The sequence below is a fragment of the Athene noctua genome, chromosome 4 (assembly GCF_965140245.1).
Source record: "Athene noctua chromosome 4, bAthNoc1.hap1.1, whole genome shotgun sequence".
Lineage (NCBI taxonomy): Eukaryota > Metazoa > Chordata > Aves > Strigiformes > Strigidae > Athene > Athene noctua.
This window is the reverse complement of record NC_134040.1, coordinates 13,766,551-13,791,866: the sequence shown is the minus strand read 5'-3', so window position 1 is coordinate 13,791,866 and position 25,316 is coordinate 13,766,551. Positions and strand designations below refer to the sequence as shown.

The following is a 25,316-nucleotide window of genomic DNA, read 5'->3' as shown; positions in this document are numbered from 1 at the left end:
CTATCCTTACTACATAAGTATTAGAAAGACATAGATTAATTAATCACAGAAACTAATGTAGGCATGAAAGCCTTGGATCACTACAGAAAGACAGATAGTGGTAGAAATTTTAGTAGCAGCAGTTCTCTGCAGATAGTTCCCACAGTCAGCATAACCAAGCCAGGAGAATTGTTGGGGGAAATTAAGCAGCAGCTCTGGGTGTTACAGAGAAAGCTTAGCAACTAGCAGCACATTGCCTGAGCAACCAGAACAAGGCATTGGTCTCAGGAAATGAAGGTGAGATACAGTGTTCTTGGGCCTTGGCTATTTCTGGTCTAGCATCAACATAAGGTTATGCATACACTGCAAAAAAGCACAGTCTTCATTCAGTTTGGCTAATACACAAGCTGAGTAATTGTAGACTGAGCAACAGTGACAGCCATGTGACTCGGACTTCAGTTCAGGCAAGCAATTCAAATTCAACCCCGGCCTCTTCAAGCTGATAGCTCACTGTTTGCGAAACCAGGTTTGCCAGCCTGCACTGGAAACACATTTTCTGTTCGTTACAGTTTAGACTTATCTTTTGAAGGCTGCTCTTATGCCAGGGGGCAATCAGCACCCAAAACATGAGACTTCAAATTTAGCTTACTTTTCTCTATCTAAATAAATCTTGTTAGACCAGGGCTTAGAATCAGAACCTCACTGAGATTCAATTACAAATTCTATTATACTCCTTGATTTCTTGATTAACTTCTTATTAACTAACTTTTGCCATGAAAAGGGGTATTTAACTTTCATTAATATTGTTCTTGATAACCTTTACAACACTAATTACATGAAAGACACAAAGCTACCTGTCTAGTTGCAAACTAATGAACATAGAAATCACAAATGGTGTGGTGTGCTGAGCTTTCACATGACACTGCTCAGACTTAAATATGACCTTGATGACAGGACTGTGGAATACAGAAATATCATGGGATTACAGAGGGAAGCTGAGCATATCTCTGAGTACAGCCAGTGTTGGAGAGGAGCTTCCAAGGAAGACACCATTCCTGCCCCTCACTCCGCTGGCACATGCATGGGTCAACTGAGAAGTCTGCTTAGGGAAATAAAAATGCTCAATCCCTTTCTGCATGGCTTCCTGCTCACAAGTTAAAAAACAGGGTAGCTTTTCACAGAAGTAAATCCAGCCTTCCTGAATCCTGAAGAAAATCTGCAGCATAAAAATATGCTGCTGCTTTCTCAAAATGAACTGCCATCTGCCAAAAAGCAAACACTCATCTCTCATCAAAAAAATTCTTAGTGTTTCTTGAATTTCTCTGATCTAATGTAGACATGGAGACTCTCCTTGCAGTCAGTGAATAGAAAAGGCATCTCTAGGGTGTGCATTTATCATGCTGAAATATATGCAGATGTTTAAAGTAAAAAAAATAAAAGGCCAGGAACCGCTAGAGTGGTAGAGTGGGTGAGAAAGTCCATCTCACTCAGCTTCCCCTCCAGACATCAGCCAAAAGAAAGCAGATACCGTGGGCAGTAGCTAAAAGTGTGGTGCACGCACTTCCCACTAGCACCCTTGTGGGTCGCATCAAGCCAGTGTGTTGCACTCTGGGTGTTGTAGGTGCTGCTGCTGCCACTTCCCACTTATTTTAATATGGGCCTGTTTCCACAAACTTGAAAACTATGCATTTTGGACAAGGCACATCCAATAAAGGAAAAAAACCCAAACAACCAACCAAAACTAATCTTGAAGTTCAATTTTAAAGCTGACAAAAATTAGAGGTACCATGTGAATGTAACCTTTCTTACACATCTTGTTTCTTAGTTTTAGATTCATTGCCAAAACCATCTGATGACGTGTAGATTGGAATGTCTCACTCCACTCAAAACACACCACAAACTGCAAAGGCCATGAGCTGTGACTGCATGCTCTGATATCCCACTATAATGGTGGGAGAGAGACCGGTAGTGACCGATACTGCCTTCCTCTTCAACTTCGCCAGCTACCTTCCACTGCTGTACTGTATTCCAGTTTCACAAATACGGAATCGTGAGAAAGGGATATCAAACAGCTAGGAACACAGAAAAGTGATAAATCAAACAGCACTACTGTGTGCACTCCACTGAAAAATAGTGAGCAGATTGCAACTAACCATTATTCCACCAATAGCCAAAAATAACACCTTCAGAAAACATAAATTCCCATGTCATAAAAGGTTTTTCTCTCTTTGTCCCACTTCCAAAGATACACATTTTTGATGGAGTCATTAGTATTTTCCAGACCTCAGCACCACTGAAAATTAGTATTTCGTTTGCTGGGCAGAGCTTTCATCACTGCAGGGTGTAAATTTGGGCATATGTAAACTCTGAAAAATAATAATAATGCTAAAAATGGCTCATATGGTGGGTGCAGTGTTACAATCCAATATAACAAACAAAATCCTCTATTCTTCCCAAAATCATTGCAACAAGCATATACTACGCTATAGGACCTTGGGTAATGCCTTGGCTGAACTTTCAACATTCCTTCCACTTCTTTTCCTCTTACCTTCATTCTTTTGCCTGGATGAAATAATAATACAAGCACTCACAGCACTGTTGAAAGGGAGATGGTTCCAAAATACAAATACGAATAATGTTTTTAAAAACACGGAGAAAAATTACCTATTTAAAGGGAAAGCAATAACAGTATTTGAGATAGTATGGGACAGGGGTTAGAAAAACTATCTCTCTAATATAATAAAGTTTATCTGGAGCTACTTTTTATTTTCAATCTGAATTTATAAGTGTATAATAGATTGATGAGATAGAAGAAATGTCAACTCTATTCAGTTAAACATCTTTCATTGCTTTTAAAAGAGAAAAACATAGAGTATAAGCTTTGGCAAAATTCTGTTATGTGCCTGAGAACTTGATGGTAACTGCAAGGGTTTTCTGTGAAAGATCAGTAAACAAAACAAAGAGAAACAGAGAAGTAGCAAGGGAGAAGACCCTTGATGATAATGCTGTGTACTCCTTAAGGTATAAGGAGATGAACCTTGAAAATTTGTTACTGCTGACCAAAAGCAGAACTATGGATAAACCCAACTTTTTTCTATGACAAAGCCAAATATGTTTAAAAAGAAAAGCAAAGATGAATCATCATTACATATATTGCAGAACATGTGATTATCTGGGGGAGGGAACAAAAACAAAACCACGGAAAACTTGAAGATAAAAGCATACCAGGTCCACAGATTTGCTAAGAAATTCCATCATTCATAGAATAAAATGATAAGCAGCTTTAAAAAGTCATTCCCTATCGCAGAAAAACAAAGCTGCTTCTGAAGCTATTTTCTTTCTACTTAGGAACAAATAATAACTTATTAAAGCTGTTTTCTAGAGGATACTGTTTATAATTTGTACGCTGTCCTTAAAACTTCTGTTTTTATAGCATTTAGGCATTGTCACTTAGATTTAAGTCCCTGGAAATCCTGCACCATTAAATAACTATCTCTCCCTCCAAAGACAGTTAATAGATCTAGAAAATTTTCTAAGGGTCACAATTACACAAATGTTCAAGGGTCACAGTTACAAATGGGTGAGGACAGTTTTGGCAACACTGGAAACAGAGGCAGTGGGGTTAATGAGGAGGGGATAGGACCACAGAGGCCAGAGCCAGCGAAGGTACTGGAACAAGAGAGAGAGAAAATTTTTATTTTTTATTATGCAAGCATGCAAACAGTCTGCAGTCAGGCTGAATTAAGGACCTATTACAGATAACTTTAGGGTTACACTGGTACACACACAACAGGTGTATTTCAACTGGACCTGGAAAAAGTGGTGGTGGACCAGGTAATCTCTCAGTGGCCTTTAAGTTTCAAAACCACAGAAAACAGATGCAGTCCCAGGCCAATTTATAATCTAAATTAATTCTCTCTTTCATTTCAGATCCCAAATGCAAATGGCTGCAATAACTGATCAAAATATATTGGAAAACGGTACTTTGAAATGTATGGAATTTCATCCATCTTGACAAACTAGCCACGACAACTTGCAAAAGGAACAAGAATCAATATACTCTCCTGATAGCTGATAAATATACACTTTTAAACATTCTTTTTTTTTTCTGGAATACATGGTTATACTAATTAAATGTTTCTCGCAAAACATGATCCTAAGCTAAAAATCTTACAAATGATTTAACTATAATATGTTTAGATGGCAAATTAGTACCATTCCCTAGGACAGATTTGCTTCACCACATATATTTCATATAGTTTAGTATAAAAAAACTAAGCTAAACTTAACTGAATTTATACAAAAATACCAATCTCATTTTTTAAGACCATGACACCTGTTACTCACCCTCAACACAGAAAGCATTATTTTTTCCTGCCATTTAATTCAAGATATGCTCATACGTGTAGTTCTGGTCTTATCCCTAATGCAGTAGAAGTCTCAAGAAGACACAAAAATGGGCAATAACAACGATCAGAAGTATCAAATTACTTCCATGCAGGGCATGACTAAATAGAGTGGGACTCCTCAGTCTAGGCAAGACTGAGGGGTTTGTAATTAAAAGGGACATGGAAAGGATGAATAGGGAATGACAGTTCGCTTTGTACACTGTCTCTTCCAATCAACAAGTAGGGGTCACCAAGTAAAACTAGGGAAGGGTAAATACAGAGCAGATGGTTCTTCACAAGCTGCTAAAGACTTTACTGAAAGATATTGTGAATAGTAAAAATTATACACAGGTTCAAAAGTAACCGCATAAATTCAAGGAAAAAAAAACAACATCCATTTGAGTTTTGTTAAATGCAGTTAAGTTCACTCTCACTGAAGTTTTCAACTGCAAATTGTAGAGGTTAAAGATAATACATTTGCTCTGTTCTTACATTTTCTGTTGATGTTGCTACTGCCCACTATCAGAGCCAGAATACTGGGCTAGAAGGACCTCTGGTCTGGCCAGTCATTATTATGCACTGTTTAAAATGTACTTTAGAATTTCATACAAGAGTTCCCAAGTTCATTCTAAGAGAATTAAGACCAATTGCAAAGCTCCCTCTGAAATTTATGGTCTCTTTATGCCTTTTAGCTTCATTGTTTGTGGTAAGTTTGATTTACCATTGTTATTTATCTTTTACTACCTCAGTGTTTTATTGTTTTGTACTGAGCCAATCCATTTATACATTCACCTTCTTCAGAAAGTCTCTTTTAAGATCAGGATGCTCTGAGAAAATCTTGCCTTCATGTTCTACACCGGTTATACATGTGTGGGAATTTTTGAGTCCACCTTCATAAGCAATCTAAGATACAACTATTTTCTAAGACATGAAGTATAAACAACTAACCACAACTATTTAACTTTTCATATTACCGTAAGCTGTAGTTGCTTATCCTGTTTTAAACTGAAAAAGCAGTATCTTTTAATATCTCAATTTTCTATTTGTTTTTATATAATTCAGAGGGCACATCTTCATGCCCTGGCCACTTACACATCATTTTCCTTCTCTGAGTAAAAGCAAGCTTCTGAAGCTACCTCCACACCACAAGACTGAAATTCCATCTACTGTAAAGCATTCCTTTATCCAGTGACCCAATATTAAAACTAGGCTTTCATCAATGCCTCTAGAGAGTATGGCTTTTAAAAGTGAAGCCTCAAATCAATATTTAAGAAACTGTTTTACCATCTGCAGTGAGTTGCTGCAGCTTGTCGCAAACCACAAGGGATAGTGCATTAGTGCTGAAAGGCAAAGCCAGATCAATAGCTAAAGATCAGTCGGTGGGAGCTTCACTACGGAGTTGCTTATATTAGTGTAACTTTGCCAGTGAGTTTGTTAATAAATCGTGCTAAAGAGAGCAAGGAAGTGAAAAAATGCAAAGCTAACCTAGAAGATCAAGCCTTTTTAACCTCAGTCTCACAAAGACTTATGAGCATGTTTACTGCCATGTGTTGTGAGTAATCCCATGGAATTAATGGGACATAAAACTACTACTCCTCTACAGCCAAATTCATGTGTAAGTCTTTCTGGGTCTTGATATATAAGGTTAGTGATAAGTGGGTTGGTTTTTTTTCCCCCAGTGAAAGAGGATCTTTGAAGAATAATGTTGGTTTCATGAGACACTGAAAAGCAGTATTTGTTGCTATTAAAAAATTAAGCAAACAAGACAGGAATTTTAATAGACTGAATAATTAAAGCAATCTCACAGCAATTATTTGCTTTATCTGTGTGTGGTTGGGGGAGAGGGGTTAATGAAACACCTCTTCAATCATAAATCATTTACCACTGCTTCAGGCTTTTCTCTTTCCCCTTACTATTTGACAGCTAGAAGTACATAAATCAGTTTTTTCTTACTCTGATTTAATTTTAACATACCTTGCACAACTGTAGGAAATACTATATAGACATTCCGAATTTTCATTAGCCATGTTTTAAATGTCTTTATTACACATTCAAACTAAGCAGAATGGAAGTTTTGGAGCCCATGTGCAATCTTCTACCAAATTTCAGTGGGATTCCTGTGCAAGGAAGGATCCCTTCCAGGATTGTCTTTAGTGTGCATGAAATTGCAGTAACAGATCTTTACTGACAGTCATAATTGCAAAATTATCAGGATACTGGCATATTTTTTCATTGAGGATATAAACCCAGCAATGAATACATGCCTTTGCAGTGCATGCCTATAAAAGATATTCAGAATTAGGGTAAGGAGAACAAGCCTTTATTAAAGGACAGGGTCAAATCATTATGGAAGCTCAGGTAAGTTTCACTCCTGTCACACGAAACCTTGCAGTTTTGCCTGAAGTGGATATTATTTTGACAGTGGCCTCTCAATGCACAAAGTGAGAATGGTGGCTGTCTCCCTCTCAGATGATAACCTGACATGAGACCAGACACAGAAATAAAAAAGCACATTTTAGATGTAAAGCTCAATAAAAGAAAAACAAGTTGTCTCTTTTCCAGTCATACAATAAGCATCATTCATTTGGAAAGGTCAATATTAATTAGCAAATCCAACAGGGATATTCTGTCACAGGCTATTTTTGTGCATCTGATTGTTCTCTGTTGCAAATGAAAAAGAAACTATATACAGTTAGAGGTCTGAAAGCTATCTTAACTCTGAAATTCCAACCTCCTTTAAATGACTGGTAAATATAATTAATTTAATTGTTAAAAACAGCATGTTCAAGTAGATTATCCTTGATTTCTGTTTCCACAGTTAGAAATTCTTAAATTAAAAATCAAATGTGATCTCAAAAAACCCAACAGATAACCAAACTGAGTTACATGCCAGACTAACAGGATAGTTTCTTTTATCCTTGGGAAAGGGCTGACATTTCTTTCATGCCTGGATTTCAAATTAAAATGTGGAAAAGGACTCTCAAGGAAAAAAAAGACGCTACCATCTTTAGGTAGCATCTTTGGGTCACAAACCAAACCCCAAATTCACTCCGCATTGCTCCAAAGATTATTTTGTACTTTTAAGATATTGATTATCTATCCCATGGAGTTGGGAAGGCACCAGCTGGGATGCTTTGTGCCTTACACGGAGAGTCCAGAGAAGATGGTTGAGGATTGCCTGTCATCTAAAATGGCTCTAAATGGCTTCTGTTAGAGGATCAGATGTCAGAAGCTGCTTAAGTCTGTACGGAGGATGGAAAGCATGAACTAATGGTGACAGGCTAACTGCATTATGTAACCCCAAAGTTTGTATTTTAAAAACCACCACAGCACATGGAGCAATAACGTTGAAACTGCAGCTCCATTTTACTTGGAAGTATTTTATTGTAGATTTTGCACTTGGGTAATGACTAATTAGAAACAGGGCTTTAGTCTACAAATACATATTAAGAAATGAACACTAAAAAAGCCCTTAAAGCAACATACAGTGTTTAAATAGAGCACAACTTCTGAAGTATGCAATGACTTTAAGATATTAAGGCTATTACATGGAATATCAATATGAGTTATACTCATGAGTGACAAATTTCCATGTTGCATAAGTATACAGTTTCTATTTACCACTTAATACTGAATTTAATAATTCTGATGAACTACTAAAACTGTTCTCCTTTTTTTCTGACTTCACATGCTCAAGCTCAGTTTTCTTTAGCTGCCTGTTTTATATGATGATTTGCTGAAACAGCCATATGTACATATCTAGTCTACAAGCTGTTTGGAAGAATCATCTTACCTCCACGCACATTTATAAGGAGCTCTGAATATAATATTAGCAAGAAAATAACAAAACCAAACTAGCAACTATTTATTAATGGAAAAGTTGCATATTATACTGCTATAAGTATTTTTTTGTCAGGATGCTCTTACTGTAACAACATCCTTATGCTTTTCTTTTTCATTACCTGAATCCCTCCCATAAGAATTTATGGAATTTGGGGTGGGAGATAGTTCTTTTATTTCTGGGATGTTTCCAGCTAACTGCTCTAACAATGACAGTTCTGAAGTTGTTAACTTCCCTTGTTTTGCTGCTGTCACATATTTCCCATATACTGCCTTCCTTCCATGCTGCATTGCCACGCATATTACCTGAGTAACCTCAAAGATGACCTTTGGGTGTTTCGCCATGTACACTATTTAGATGAAAGCTTCCATATTCTTTAAATTAATTCCCTAGTTCTTGCTGCTGGAGTCTAACTTTCATATCCTTCTTAAATCTTTACCTACAACCTTCTGACTGCAAGAACAACTTCTTCTTTATTCCCATCCCTCTAATATTCTAAATAAGCAGGAACATCCACCTCTTTTTTCACCTCCTCTCCAGAATATCTTGATGGAGTTCTCTCCCACTACTAGTGAAGTCTGATAATAACACAGAACAGTATTATGTATGTATCACCCCTACGGTTACAGATTGGTCTTTCCTGGATATCCATTTATAAAGGCTACATATGTTTTGCTTTTGATTGCTCACCCAGCATTGCAAGATCTATTAAAGAAGTGTTAAAACAAGCAGTTTCAGGTAGTCTATTAGAAAATCAACACATTTTATCACACCTTATCAGTATCTCAATGACCATTTTAAACTCTGCTACTGACCTGATATTCTTTCAATGCCTTATGGAGAGATTTGGTGGTCTGAGATCATTTTTCTAAGGGACAGAGGTCCCCATTACAACTCATCACACAAATTGGCAGCTTGCTAATAAATCTCAGCATAGACATCAAGGATGAGGAGATATGGAAAATGTCTCTTTTCTCTTCCATGTCAGAGCCATGAAAGATTTATAAGGGCAACCTTGTAGTGTTGCTGTCACTAATGCTGAACAGAGATTTTGCCACTGAGTTTGGCAAACCAGAAATCTTCAAGAACACTATAATTTATTAACATCCTGTGTCAGTGACTTACACTACAGATATTAGTATGTAATTTATTTATAAAGTATGGCATAGTAATTATTCACAGCACCCTCTAGACCTGTACAAAAGGGCCCTTTCCCCAAAAGCTGCAACTAACTCTAGCCCAGCTATAGAAATCTGGATAACAAGCAAAACCAAAAGTTCATAGAGTATGTTCAGCATCCAGGTATTTTTTATAAGTTTTACATTGGATCTTTTATCCCTAAAAATATGTACAACCATTATGATCTCAGAACAGCATCTGAAATACAGCACATAGTGATATTAAGAATGCATTTATTGCATGGCAGAACATGAGGGTTTACAGTGACTAGTAAAGTCACTGTAGCTGGTTTGGTTGAGAATTGAGATCAGTTATGGGAAAAGGTGGAAAGGTGAGCTGAGCTAGGAGAGTAAGGTACTGATTATGAGTATGCACCACGTGTAAAGCAACTGTAAAGAGGAACCAGATGCACAATGAAAGAACCAGAGCCACAATGTGCAAATATTTCATTTCCCATATAGATTGTTTTTTATGATATAGCCTCACAGGTTGCTATGGACTTTATACAATTAGTTTTACTTGCCTCCGAAAGGTATACTCAAACCATCCCGATCAGCAGTACATGGGCCTATTCCTTTTAACGCTTTGGCAGTTCTAACAGTGATGTATCATTTTGTATTGTACGTGTGTGTGGAGACACACTCAGCTTCTCAGTGAGCTTCACTTGAGTGCAGTGCAGCAATGATACATTAAATGGCTATTTTCTAACTCATAGATCTGGAAAATGGGGTTTAATCAATGACCATTAGAACTTGTGCACCCTTCTGGCATAAAATGCCTTCTTTCATCCAGGGTTACTGTATTGTTGTTTTAATAAGTTATGATTGGCATTTGGCACTGAGTTACAGGGGCATGAAGGCCTTATTAGTAGGAAGAAATGAAAGTATTACGGAACAAAACAATTAAGTGGAACAGGATAACTCACAGCAATGTACCAGATTGTGTCATGCTCACATTTCACTTCATGGTATTGGATTTGCCCTACAAGTACAAGGGGATACAGCTAACAATGGTAAAACACTTCTCTGCTTAGGAAATTGTCCTAAAGGTTACTTTCTGTAATTGGAGACCACATCCTATGAGGTTCTGAGCATGTGCACTTCTCCTTGCAGCTGAAAAGCCTAATCACAGGCTCTTTACTACATTCACTTCAGTTAAAAAAATAGCTTGTGTACTAAATCTGTGTACTATTTATGTCTCACTTAAATCTTCAAATGTTTTCTTACCACCCTCCTGCCCCTACTAAGAAGATCTACCTACCTCAAAAGGTTCAAGTAGGAACTGATTGACATAAAACCTCTTATGTGATCCTGCCACTAATCCTTCCAATGTTTCAACACTGTAAAAGAAACTGCAGACCCAATTCTGTGAGATGGAAGTGTCCTGGAAGCCCCAGTCCTGAAGAAGGTGGCTAAAGCAGAGCCATCACAGTTCATTCATTAGGTTGTCTGCTCCTCATAGGAACCAGCCACATGACACAATGCCTTGGTCTGGTGGTTTTCAGTCTCAGAAGATCAGGAATAAACAGGTTGTTCACACAAGGCAAAGTGACCAGGCTTGGCAGAATACTGGTGGGAAGAACTATATTGTGTCTTATCCAGACTATAAAGAGTTGATGGCAAGGTATTATGAATGTGTGTTTTCCTTCATCCTTTACTTCAATAACAAAGACAACCTCACATTTTAACATTTTACTTCCTTGTTCTTATGTAGGTTTCAGATATGAACAGTCATGAATTGCTGGCTCTGTCTCAAAGTCTCACAGGCTAAAGAAAATCACTTTAGGACAGATGACACCTTCTATACCAACACAGTATCTTTTTCTCTCCCCACCCCCATCCTCCCTGTACAGACACATTATTGAAAACATACACATAGGGAATGCTAGGCTAAATTTTTAGGAAGGACCCTGACATTTTTTAATGCAGAAAATGTATTCAAAATTTTGAAAGCAGTTTAAATGACAAAATTTACTTGCTGCAGTGTTCAGAACAGTATCTATGTATTCAAACAGAATGCTCATCTAACTAAATACTCCCACCACACAAGTAATTGCTTTGTTAGGAATCACCACTCTCTTCCTAGACAGTTGTGAGTTCTTCACTGATCCCTGCAGTAAGAACCACAAGGGCAACCACTCACAGACATGACTGTTACCAAGCTCATAGGTATACTTGCATAGATGAGAAAATTTTCTTCCTTTTAGTGTTTTATTTTTGACTGTGCCTACAACTGCAAAGCTAATACACTGGAGTATGCACACATCTACATGCTACCCGTGAATAATAAGACTTTAATGACATATGGGGCTCAATGAAGCAAGGACTTACGCTTGGAATGTTTGTCACAGAGAGCCGATGCCCTCATGTCGCAGAGTCTCAGGGATCCTTTGCTGCTGCTGTAGACAAAGAGATTGCAGTGATGGGGATGAAACTCAGAGGCTGTTATCACTTCTGTCAGGTCCTCCATATTGGCTGGCTTTATATCTACAATGTCTGAATGGAAGCTTCATTAAGGAAACTGAAGTTGCATGCAGGTAAACCATGACTTATTGCTTTCTTGAAGGAAGCACGATTATCTAAATGTCCATACATTTAATACTTCTAGATATACTAATTTTTTTAGCAGTAAGCGGTTGTAAGATTTCTGTATCTGCCCCATCTACATCAAACTCAAAGAGCCAACAGTCAACACAGTTTTACAGAAGATGCCATCAGTGAGTCAATGTTTGTCCATGGTGTGCAAAGACATCAAAGAAACAGTATTCCAGGGGATTAAGAATTCTCACCTTCATTAAAACTAACAGAGAGCAGGTAGCTGTATCTCCTGCAGTTGCAACTGAAATCACTGTTCTATCCCAGATAATACTGACTGATAGGGAACAACGTACAGATCAGACCTGCTCACTTCGGTAAAGGCTCACTGGCTTCTATGATCATGCAACTTAGCTAAAAAACACACATAGCATAAGTTAGAAGCCTCAAATAATAATTGCAAAGGCAAATGTGGCAAACACAGAAGCATTTAAGCAAACACCTTTGTGGGAATATATACTAATATAACATACTTTGTAAAAAAATTGTGCACAGTATTGATTTTGTTATTTGAATACCTGCTCAAGAAGTATCTGAAATGGCATTCTTGGGTTTCTATGCTCACTCCTGAAATCAATATGAGTTTCTGTGACTGATAACTGTACATCTGAATCATGTGAGTGGACATACCTGGAACAAAAATACATCAAAGATCTAGTTTCCCAAGCACAAACCTGTCAGATGGATCACCAAAGATTATCCACATGAAGTACAGCTCACATAGTGCCTCTCCAACATGTATTTATCTGCTCATCCATACTATCTGCCTTGGTGAGCTTAAAAAACAGGACTCGATTAACATGTATTTGAAGGAGAAGGCCAGCCTGTGGAAGATTGCTTATAAAGAAAAGTATGAAAGAAAGAGTCCCATGAGGGGGCTGTAAGAAAGCAGTAGGTGTAGAAGCATAAAATGAAAGAAGGATATATATGTAAAGCAGTACATTTAAATAAGATTGTACATTTTCATACGGCCCTCAGCAATACACTGTAGATAAGCCATCCAAATGTTAACAAATCCTTCAAACAAGAAGAGAAGTAACATTACCCTATTTTACTGACAAGGCTTTGCAAGAGGCAATGAAGGATTTGCATAAGATCACACGGGAAATGCATGACAGAACAAACCCAGATCTACTGAGTCCCAGTTCAGTGCCCTAAACACAAATCATCTCAGTGCCTGAATTCCCCAAACATAAAATTTGAATCAGCTGACGTTCGAAATTTAAACATCTCAGAGGATAAGATAAATGAGAAAATCTGTTTTACTGATGGCAAGAGAAATCACATATCATGATACTAAGCCTGTTCCTGTTCCCACTGTTCCCACTTCCCAAATGGAAGGCCTCTAATTGATTTCTGTGGGAATGGGGTACAGTCTATCACCACCTTTACACTCTATACTTTGATCTTTCCCAAAAATGCAGATCTGGGACACTACACTGAAATTAAACATAATACAAAAGATTCAGAGATAATTACCTTGACCTCTTTGTATAAACAAATACATCACAATGATGTGGGTTTTTTACACCAAGTGGTTTAAAAAGGAAAATATCATCAAAACTATGAATAACTTGTGACATTTAATAACCACTGGGAATGAATTAACGTTGCCTTTCAACTGCATTCCCACTTACCTGCACTATCACATTTGCATCCATCTCCAAGAATCCATCACAATTAATACTAGTGCAATGAATGTTAAGTTGCAGCAACATTGATTTACCCCTTTTATAAAGCATCACTAAATATTCTTGAAAATCCACAGGAAAAAATAACCTTTATTGAGTTATTTGTATTTGGTGAATCTGTCTCAAGAAATATCTTTAAGTAAAAGCAATTGCTTTCAGTGATTGAATCACTTTTAGGAGTTTAGAGTAATTACAGTAACTCAATACAAGAATTTCACCCCTCAGCAGAGAGATGAATAATTGCCGAGTGACAAGAAAGATATAAAATATAAATAGTGTATGTGAAACAGTCATGGTAAGTATCATTTTTCTGGATGCTGAAGACAATATTGATGAATTTCCCTTCATTGCATGAAATGAATAACCCTATGCTGAATAATGAAATTAAATATTCTGTTCTCCTGCCAGAAAAGCAGAAAATACTTGAAACAGACTGCATTTCCAGATATGATCTAAATCTTCACTGAGAAAGCACCTCACTGCCTACTGAGGATCATAAAGAAAATGCACTACTGCAACTTCATAGTTTCATTAGATTTAGAAAAAATAAAACAGTAACACTTGTATTGAAGTAAACAATTGGGGGAATAGAGAGTTGCAGAAGAGATTTACCCCAAATGCATTTGCAATAATAGATGGGAAAACAGCCTTTGCTTTGACAGCTACAGAACCCAATGTATCAAAAGAACATGTCACACAAAAGAACATTTTCCTCCTCTTATGATTTTTGCCATCTATTTGAAAACAATCAAGTACAGCTTGACATGTGACATGTGGGAACTGTATTTAAACTAGCAAGACATGGTAAGGGCGAGCATCTCCCATGGGACATTTTGCATTTCTATTTTTCCATCTTCCCTTTGTGTCTTTTTCTTCCCTTTAAGCACAACATAGCATGGCAGCCAGTGTGCTTCAGAAACAGGCCCTTTGGTGAACTTGAAAAGCCCAAAGATGACGGAATCTGGCAGAAACTGATTAAATGAAAATTCCATTGCTAAAGGGAAAAGTATTCTAATGGCATAAATCTGTAGAGTCACCTCCTACGCTAATAGCTTCCCTTACAATCATAACCTCTGGAGGGATGTCTTGAGTGGGGCACAGTCTCTCTCCCCCAGTTCGCTCCCATCTCAAATAGCAGTCACGTCTGACTCCTCTTGTACCACATGTAATGTGGTTCATTTTCAGAGCGTGGACAAAACAACTAGGACTAAAGCTATCTAACACAGAAAGACCAAAGGGTTCACCGTTGGCAGTGCGCTAGGATATAATTCTGTTGTCCTAAAAAAGCTGGTGCTCCTCTGCCTGAAGAGGTTCCCCCACTGCTTTGACTCCCACACATTTTTGCCAAGAATGAGGCAGTTCAATCCCTGGTAGACACTAAGGAAAGGCTTAACTGGCACCTTGCCAGTGATGGGGTGGTATCCATTGGCAGTCTTTTAATTCATTAACATTAAAACGGGAAACAGAAAATACCTTCTTGCTTGCAAAAAATAGAACAGGTCTGTCCCTCCTACCCAACTGTTTGCTGTCTTATATGCCAGGTCTTCCCTCCGTTGTTTGGCTCAGTGAAACAGGATAAAGCTATGAAAAGGCCAACACATTTTCTAGATGCTCTCCACAGCAAAATGGAAATGAAAGGTCTTAGTATGCCTGGAGACCACAGTGGTGAGAGATGATGTGCTGGAGCATCTCCCCTGTGAGAACAGGCTGAGAGTTGGGATTGTTCAGGCTGGAGAAGAGAAGGCTCCAGGGAGACCATATAGCAGCCTTCCAGTACTTAAAGGGGTTACAGGAAAGGTGGGGAGGGACTCCTGATCACAGAGGGTTGTGATAGGACAATGGGTAACAGTTTTAAATTGAAAGAGAGTAGATTTAGATTAGATATAAAGAAGAAATTCTTCACTGTGAGGGTGGTGAGGCCCTGGCACAGGTTGCCCAGAGAAGCTGTGGCTGCCCCCTCCCTGGCAGTGTTCAAGGCCAGGTTGGACGGGGCTTTGAGCAACCTGGGCTAGTGGAAGGTGTCCCTGCCCATGGCAGGGGGGTTGGAACTAGATGACCTTTAAGGTCCCTTCCAACCCAAACCATTCCATGATTCCATGACTCTTACAGCTGGGTTAGCTGACCTACAATACCAGGAGTTAATTTTAGGAAAAGCAACAAAGATATTCTAAGGCAATGTAACCTTTAACTTTGGCTAAGAGTGTCTATGTTGCTTTCCCAAAATTATTCAAGAACAGAGGTATAACACAGGAGAGCAAGTAGCAGGACAGGATCTGACTGAAAGGAGAAAGGAGGCTTTAGGGAAAGATCTGAGGGAAGGAAGCAAAACAGTAGGAAAGGAAGGAGGAAAGAGCATAAGGAAAGGCATGATTAAAAACCTACAAAGATACGCAGTGTGAGGGATGCAATCTGACTGAGTACATCATTCAGCTATATGGTATGTTTAGTTCTAATCCAGCATTTTGTGCTGCTGTTGCACAGCTGATATTAAAATGAAGATGACACAAGGAAGAAGATTTGTTCCACTGCCTCTGGGCCACTGATCTAACAGAAATATCCTCCTCTGGGAGAAGTCACTCCATAAAATTCCTTTTAGTGCAGGTTACAAAGATGACCCTCACCTTGATCCAAAATTCACATTAGTCAGACTTCTCCACTTGATCAGCTAGAATATAAATGAACATGCCTGCTTTATGCTCATGCCAAAACAAGTATAATGAGAGTGTGGAAAATACATAGGGTTCCTGCTGAGCAAAAAAGGTTCCAGAATGAATTTTCTTGTATGATAATGGAAACATAGCAGTCTCCTCAAAAAAGATTAAATTCCCTTTGAAGTGAACAATATGCATAAAGAAATAGCTTCTTCGTCTTCCTGAAACCATTAAGGAATTCTATAAGAAACTGAATTTTGTAGAGAACAAACTTGCAACTCACAAGCTATAGCATACAGAGGACTGAATCGTTATTTTATAATCATTTTTATATTATTTGAGAGTTCACTGCAAGAAGGAAATTATTTGCATAGTCAGATGAAGGCTACAGGAAAAAAAATTAACTGCCCCCCCCCCCCCCCCCCATTCAACCACAATGGAAGAGAGAGGCTTTCTTTAGAAAGCCAGACAGAATTTTCCATAATAACTTAGTAAGAAAACTAAAATTCTCATCTTTCTTATTTCAATATATGCTAACATGATACTTCATTTTTACCCCTGTGTGGGACTTGGGTTTTTGCAATTTTTAAGCACTTTCAAAAAATAAACTTCATCATTACATATCTTCCCAAACCTGTCTGTTCCCTGTGTTTTCCAGAGGTTTGTTCCAGCTCCTAATTTTGTCTGCATCTCACACCTACATTCTAGCATAGTCTTAGTAAGACTCACTCACTAGTAGCTGCAATCAATAGCAATTCACAGAAGCTGCCAGGGCTTCAGTTTAGGGTAATTGATTACTGTGGTCCGGCTGAGGCTCTACACTTTTAATATAAGCATTTCTCTGAGTGGTCTCCTCTGTTAGTCATTTAGTGCACGCTATTTTCATTACAAGGAGGGAACTGTGATGCTTACAAATCAAGCTCTACCAGTTTTACACTTCCTACATGGTGGTTATATCATTCCTATACCATGCGCCAGCTGAGGGAATTAATTCCAAACAGCTACAGTTTTCTTTCAGGTTGCGTACATCAGGGGAGCAGGGACAGAATCAGGCCTCGGTATGCTTGATAATATCATGATGCGATTACGTCAATCTTATTATGAAAGTAAAAAGCAAACCCCAACTTGAAAATAACCATCAATTTACTCCTTTCTTCTCATTTCTTAAAGATGCACCATGCTTTACTGCTGAATGATAATTCCACCACAGGCATGTTATGACAGTAAAGACACCATTGGATAGGGTCCAATTTCTGAATCTCTGTCCTTCAGACTTGTCCGAGAGTCAAGGGTTTCTGGAATGCATTGTCAATAGGTTAATGGATTTGGCCTCTTCTTCAAATTCCAGTGTTTTACCTTAGGCAGAGACATGACCCGGTATTTATATTCTAAGTACCCTTAATAGCCACAGTGCCAATGCCTTTTATCACACATTATTCGCCCACTGCTCCACTAAAAGCATGTACTGTATGGGTTATATTAAAAGCTGAGAGAGTTGCAATTACATTGTCTGTACCATTTGACTCTTCTGAACCACAAAAGCAGAAACTTCCTGCATAAGTGTGTGCTACTTCAAGCTGTCTTGGAGCTAATATCTGATAACGCAAGGTACTGACCCTTCATTGAAAATTACTTAGTAGTACAATGTCAGCCCAAATCCATTTTTAATTCCACGGTCTTTATAACAGTGATTCTTCAGATATTGTACTAGAGTTGGGAACGTTGGCAACAGTCTTACACCAGTGGTGATTTGCTGTTAATAATTTCAATGGCTTGATTTTGACTGGCAATAAACGTCTCTATGAAAGGTGTTTAGATGGTGCCATTATGATAGTATAAAGGCTTTTGACAGCTTTTTTTCTGTATTTTTCCTCATATCAGGATTATGAGATGCAGAAAGAGTAAAAGCTGCTATGAGCTCTAGCTCTAGCTGTATGTGGAAGGCCAAGACACAGACAATTATGTTAGGTGCTGTGCAAACACAAAGTAAAGAGATTGCTCATAATATAAAGAACAAGTACAAAGTACATACAAAGAAGATATTAAGTAATGTTAACACAGTTCTGTGGACTTCTGAGATTTCCTAACTCAAGGATTACAGACTAAATTAGATGAAAAAAATGTTGGTCATAGCTAAGAGGCTGCAGTAGCCATAAACTTTCAAACTACTCAGCTAGAACTAGCCATGAAAGAGAAATTGGCCATATTAGGTAAACGAGAGGTACAAAAACTAAGCTACTGTTGAGATCTAACTCACCCAGAGATAGGATGATATACTCAGTATATCCTCTTATTGGTGATATAATTTTATACAGTGTGGCTAATAAGGAGGTCTGTGTTCTGGAGTGGTGCTCCTTGCGCAGTGGCCTCACATTTACGCTCAGCATGACACTGTCAGTACAAGATGGCTCACGCTTCCTCACAATCCAGTATCTAAAGCTTCAGACGGATTCCTAATGCCTAATTTAACTATTTCTGTCTTCTAACACCATAAAACTTTCAAAATGTGAGGAGCAGAGGTGAACATTCAGACCCTTTAAATGTGTTTAGAAGCCAAGATATTAGTGGTTTAACTGGCAGCTGATAGGAGCCAGAGTCCCTCATCAGGACTAAGGGACTGACAAGATTTGTTGAAGGCCGAACAGGAAGCCAGTGACAGAACTTAAATACCAAATTTCTGAACCAAAGCTGCAACTCCTGGACTTTCCATCTCAAGTTTCATTCTGAATTGGAGATGTTTGGCAAGAAATTAAAAGTAGTGTTAGTGAACATTTTTCATTCATTAAGCTCAAAGCAAAGGAGAATCAATATTGGTGCCAATGTTTTACTGATAGTGAAACTGAGGCATGAAGTGCCAAAGATTTGGCAAAGGTCAGCTTAAAGGCCAGCAGGAGCAATAGTTCTGGATTCTGCTTCAGTGTTCTCTCCCCTCACTACCCACAGTACTCCAGACGTGAGTATTCACTCAGTTCTTCTCTTGGTTAGTTGGTTTTGACAGGTTATTATAACATTTTTCAGATTTTTTTCCCCAAAATGAAGACCAGTCTAAAGACTCGTCCTGAATTTCAGAGATCTCATTCTAATGTTCGTAACATCAGACTTACTTTGCATTCCTATTATGTCAGTAGTCAGAAAGCAGCAAGAAAGTCTCAAGTCTCCATTATGCAATCACTTGAAAAAAGAATCAATGTATTTTAATAGTACTTAGTCAAATTTTAGGAAATTGCTTTTACTGCCATATATTCAGCAAACGTCACAGATTCTGCTTTATGCGAGTTGAACAAAACCAAATTTAATACATAAGAGAAACTGCCTATGGAGAAGCTGCAACATTTGAATAAGCATTGAAAGCCAAGAAGTGTAGAATAGAACTGCTAGGAAATGAATATTTTAAATAGTACAAGTCACATCCAAATTTTCTCATAGGTAGGCCTGTTCATATACATTGCAACCATTAATTTACTTAGAGAATAATGAATTTAGAAGTAGATACTGGAAAATTTTAATTTATTTAAGACCTGAATTTTTGGCTTGTTTTTTAGAACAGAACACCCACATTTTCATCTGTAGACACAGTAATATGCCTGCTTTAGCCCCAACCATATGCACATTCAAATTTTCAAGAGCAAAGACATCATTATCTGCATATACACAGCTGAGAACAAAATTTAAGTGGATGAGTCAGCAGAGGAAGACCTGTCTTCAAAAGTGCACATCTGCATTTTTCTGTGTACAGTACTCAATCACTGACAGGCTGCAAAGTCATATTTAGTTGATACATTTTGCATATTAATTAATTATGATTTGTCTGAAACTATTGTGGGATGCTTAATGTTACTTTTGAAAGATAAGAAGTACCAGAAGAGCCTCAGGTACATACAAATTATTAATATAAGAGACCTATTATGTCACCTAGCTCACTCAGCTTCTCTTAGGCAGTACTCTTCTTTGTAGTATGAAATAAGTGGCACCATGTATCAGATGCTAGCCAGGGTTCCAAGAGTGCAACTTCAACATAATAAGGCAAAGACAAATTATGAACTAAAGCAATATCATCTCATCATTCACAAGCTTGATTTCCTGAAATCAATGAGACATTTAAAAGAAAACTGAGAGGGATCTGCTTGGTCTGCTGAATCCAGTCCCTGGTAGTATGGAGAAATACAACATATATAACTTCCTAAACTCCATCTTAAAAGTACCCAGGGATTGTTTCCCATGAAACTTACAGGAAAGAGAAAATGTCTCTTCTTTTCCCCCCCTAATGAATAACCTATGCACCAACAATTAATAACATCAAGAAATTTCTTGATAATTATTAAAATCCTATGCAGCTGAGGAAGATCTGACTATTAAAAGGCAGACACAAAACTTCCAGCTAGAGGGTACAGGCTCTTTAGAGCATTTTGTTGGGGATTTTGCTTTCCCTATATGCAATTTATTCTTTCATATGCCTTGTAGAAAACCCTCAATACCACAGTATTTGTACCCCAGTAGAGTAGAATAATTCCGTATTTTAACTGAAGTTACAATTCAAGTCACCAAGGACTCATTTCTTGAAAAACTTAGCTAGCTAGAAGTATCTTCCAGAGCATGCTGCCCTCCCCTTCCCTGCATGTTCGTTATGGAAGTAGTCAAATAAAACTATCTTCAAAAATACCCAGATGCTACTGAAAAATATGTACTTTAAAAATACTAATAAAGGCTTCCATTCAGAATTTATACTGATACTTCTGCCTGCAACTAACTTTGCACTGCCAAGAAGTCACTGAATATGAGCTATGTGAAAATGAGGAACAGATTCTGTTCTCATGAGAAACTGCATAGTGAAAGTTTTCCAAATCATTTATATTAAATTATATAAGACACCTGATTAAAACCTTTTGGCAGGACATGTTATCTACTTGCTTAATTTATGTGAAAGGATGTAGAAGAATGCCCATCAGTTTGGTCTTTAGGCACTGCTGATAAATATGGATTCCTGGACTTTGAAACACCAAGATTATTCTCCAAGGCAAAGAGGTTCAATATTCACAGTTGTATGCCTGTTTGTTTGTTCGATGTGCTTTCAGAATATTGATTCCAGACAAGTCACATAGCTTGTAGTCAGTATGAAAACAGTCAGAATAGACTTAATAGACTACAACACTCTGGTGGTGTAACTTTGTTAAACTTAATACTGCCTTTATTTACAGAGCATTTTTATTCCAAAGGCCCTAAAAGTGACTTCCCTTAATGACTGCATTTTCACATGCAATGACACTACTAAAGCACAGTCCTTGCCAGCATGTGTTATAACAGAAAAAAGAGAAATGTCTACATCAGTGAAAAGTACCCTGGCTACTTCAACAGTGAGAAAAGCTTCTGTGGTTTCAGGTTTTAAAGACTCAAACAGAACACAGAGGTGCAGATTGCTTTACAATACTCGAGATGACCATGTGAGCATCTTTATGACATCTCCATTCTTGTATGGAATACTCTTCAAGCTAAATAATTTTAGCCAATAAGCAAACCAAGTTATACTTTCTTGTTCTTTAATAGTCTGCAAAAGATTGTGCTTTGCAAGGTTAATTTCAAGTCCAAACTCACATGGGAATGAGAATAATTAGACTCATTTAAGAGAATTCTTCCCTCTGGCAGAGCTGATTAAATTATTTATACATTATCTTTTTGTATAATTGTACCTAGAACTGTGTAAATGGTTTTTTTGTCTAACTTTCAATAAATTCATAATACATGTTTTTCAAGTTGGATACACCACCTGCACCTGTCACAATAGAAAATGGCTCATTTTTAAAATGCTTCACTGAGAAATTAATCCAGAGGGAAACAGAAGCATGCAATTTAAAAGCTTCCACAATGACACCATACTGATTAAAAATCATCAACTGAAGAAATAAAATTAGTAAGACAATAAATCTTGGACTGAATCCTGTTACCCATTTCCACAGGAATAACTTCACTGACTGCAGCCACATTACACTAAAATACGAGTGCTACTTAGCTGAGTATCAGCTCCATGATATGACCCTTCATCTGTAATTTAATATTCCTTGCCATATTCCCCAAGTCTCTCTTTGCTAAGGATCTCAGATTCAGGATAAAACCTGAAAATTCTAATGGAATAAACCACTATGGTGAAAAAAGAAATCTAGTTGGTGATGCTAACATTCATTTTAGCTCTACTAAGTGCTCTTTCTCTCTTTGATAGTAATAAACTTGAGAAAGCTTGAGATAATGATATTTTAAAGGGCATTCTTGGTACAAAAAAGTAACTTGTTTACTACAACCAGAAGAGTAACAGTTCCAATTACATTGGAAAGCAATTGGCTCTGTGGAGATCTATGAAAAGGCATCTTTGCACCTATTGTAAAATTCTAAGTGCCTTCTATAGTTGCGTTGCCTAGATCACTCTACAAACCCATGAATACAGTGAAATCCTGGTGCTGTTCTTTAATGTACTATTAAAGAGTTCCGAAATGGCTTTTACAGGCTCAGGATTTCACACTATTCTTTATAATTTCCTGCAACTCCTGTCAATTTTCTTTTTCCTTTTTGCAATTCACTATACAGTTTTAAAAACCAAGAGTACTTTAATGCCTCTGGCTGTTTTTCCTTACCTCTGCAGCAACTAAATAATGGGTATAGGTCTCTATTTGGGGACAACTGCATGAGAGAAGACAGAGTGTTAGATAAAGAAATCCATTAGAAGGCTAACATAATCACATACTTATTCATTCAAGTTGTGTATGGACAAGAGTGATAAGTAAGAAAATTATGTATTCTGATTAACAAATTAATGTTTTTATTAAACAATAAATCTGCAGTGCAGTAATTATCCCAAGGCTATAGCCATGCTCAAATCACCTTAAATTAACTTCTTTAAAAGCAACTCCAGAAAAAGGAGGAGACAGGTCTTTGACAAGAATGCAAAGGCCTCAGCTATAATTAGTTTTTCACAGCTAGGCTCAACTCTTCAAATTTATTTTTGGAGGATGGCTAGATAGGGAATATTTTCATAGCCCTATCCCATGCCCTGAAGACACTGATATCTGACACTCCAGCCATGAACCGTTTGCTTTCACTGCAATGCAAATTTCAGCCGTATGCCAGGATGGTCTCACAGTCAGTGATTCAATGATAAAATACTGTTTAACTCGCTCCAATATCACTCCTTTGGCTATCAGATGTGCTCTGTCATCCAGTTCTCTCTGACTGGCTGGTGGTCAAATTTCTGAGATAGAAGTCATTTTAAGGTGGTGAGAATAGTTAAAAAACAATTGTTTCTGACAAGGATCATAAGGTTTCCTCTGGCAAGAAATGAAACCAAACAAAAGTCTTGAAAGATCACTTTTGCAAATTTATTCATGGTTTTCAGAGTTCCCTAAATCTGGATTTAAAGTCTTCTAAAAGATGCAGAGACTTCTCTCTTTCTTGAAAACAGATCATCCTTAAGGTCCTTATAGTCCCCACTCACACAGCCTTACTGTTATTATCTATTATTGGAATTACAGATGTTAGTTTCAAAAGACTGTAATTTGCACAAGAGAACATATACACACACAACTGTTCCTGCTCTGAAAAGCTTAAAAACTCTACTCAATTGAGATAGTCTATGATAGATGATGACAACATCAGAAATAACATTGTGTCCAAACTGGACATAGTTTTACTTCAACAGAAGCAGAAGAATCAATTAAATGCCTGTTGTAGAAGCTGCATCTATGTCAGTGTCTACTAGACCAAATCATGTAGGTGACGATGGAAATGCAGTTCTCTCTTGGCACTTTGCACTAGGGACACAGAATTTTTCTTACAAATGAGTCTGTGGAGAGTTCATGAAAGGCTCTGCTACTATAGGGAAATCTATACAGTTCAGAAGTGATGACAACTTAAGAGTTACACGTACCTACCTATTTACTAATTTTATTCCTCAACTGACACTAAAAACATTTCTCGTTTTTAATTCTGTGATTTTAATACAGAAATTCCTACTGCATTCTTCCTAACAGGCAGCAAAAACACACATCAAGGACTTTCCCAGCTACCACATTTCTAAAATCCTTATTTTGCTGGTCACATGAGACATTTTGTTTAAGGCTTAAAATTCTTTATGCCACGTTTGACTACAGTCATTACATAAAACAGGTGCCTGATGCATTGTTTAATTACACACCTACAGAGCCAGTGATGGTCCCCAGTCTAGCAGTCTTTCCTCCTTTTATATTCTTCTTAATTATTATTTATCTAGTATTACATATCCAATTAGGGTGGACCCCTACAGAATCTAAAACAGTTTAAACAAAAACCAGGTTTTATTTGAACATTGATATGTAGTAATACTGCTTAATAGTATTAACATTAGAATGATGATTGGATTTTATTCTGTTAAGAGCTGTCCTTCTCCACTTTAATGTATATTATAATACTCTTTTAACAGTGCATACACAATTTTGACATTTGAACTTTGCCTAGCTTTGTTTGTACACATAGGTAAGGTGTGGTATGCAGTTAGTATTTTAACAAATAAAGCGATTACTGTACTTTTTTTAAACCATCACAATTTAAGGCTTAATGTTAGAAGCATCATATAAAGTAAGTGCAAATTGATACATGAAATAAAATGTAAGAGGCCAAAATGCATTTCACTACACCTTTTTTGTCTCCAAAAATACTGATTAAATTTACTGTAACTCATGATGGCTAACAAAGATTCAGCCACCTTCCTAGCTGTTGGATCTCCTAGGATGATGCACAAATTTGATATTTGGAAATTCAAGCTATTCTAAATCCACCTGACTACAAATCTGTGTCTTGATCTCCAGTGCAGTTTATTTCGATACCATTATTTGGGAACTTCTCAGCACAGTGATGAAGTCCTTCCAACAACTAACAAAAACACAACGTGGTTTTTATTTTCATGCAATCAAGGATTTATTTCTGAATAAGTCCACCAAGAGGAAAATACACAAACATCAGCATTTGGGTGGGAC

At 37.5% G+C, this 25,316-nt stretch overlaps 1 protein-coding gene across 8 annotated transcripts in view; it reads right to left on the bottom strand.

Moving 5' to 3' along the window:
• PPP2R2C (protein phosphatase 2 regulatory subunit Bgamma) overlaps positions 1–25,316 on the bottom strand; it is a 201,359-nt gene that overhangs the window by 18,100 nt on the left and 157,943 nt on the right. For all 8 annotated transcript variants that reach the window (XM_074904480.1, XM_074904486.1, XM_074904481.1 and 5 more), the window contains one exon: positions 11,718–11,882. In XM_074904480.1, coding sequence (XP_074760581.1) covers positions 11,718–11,882 — 165 coding nt within the window. The remainder of the gene's footprint in view (positions 1–11,717; positions 11,883–25,316) is intronic.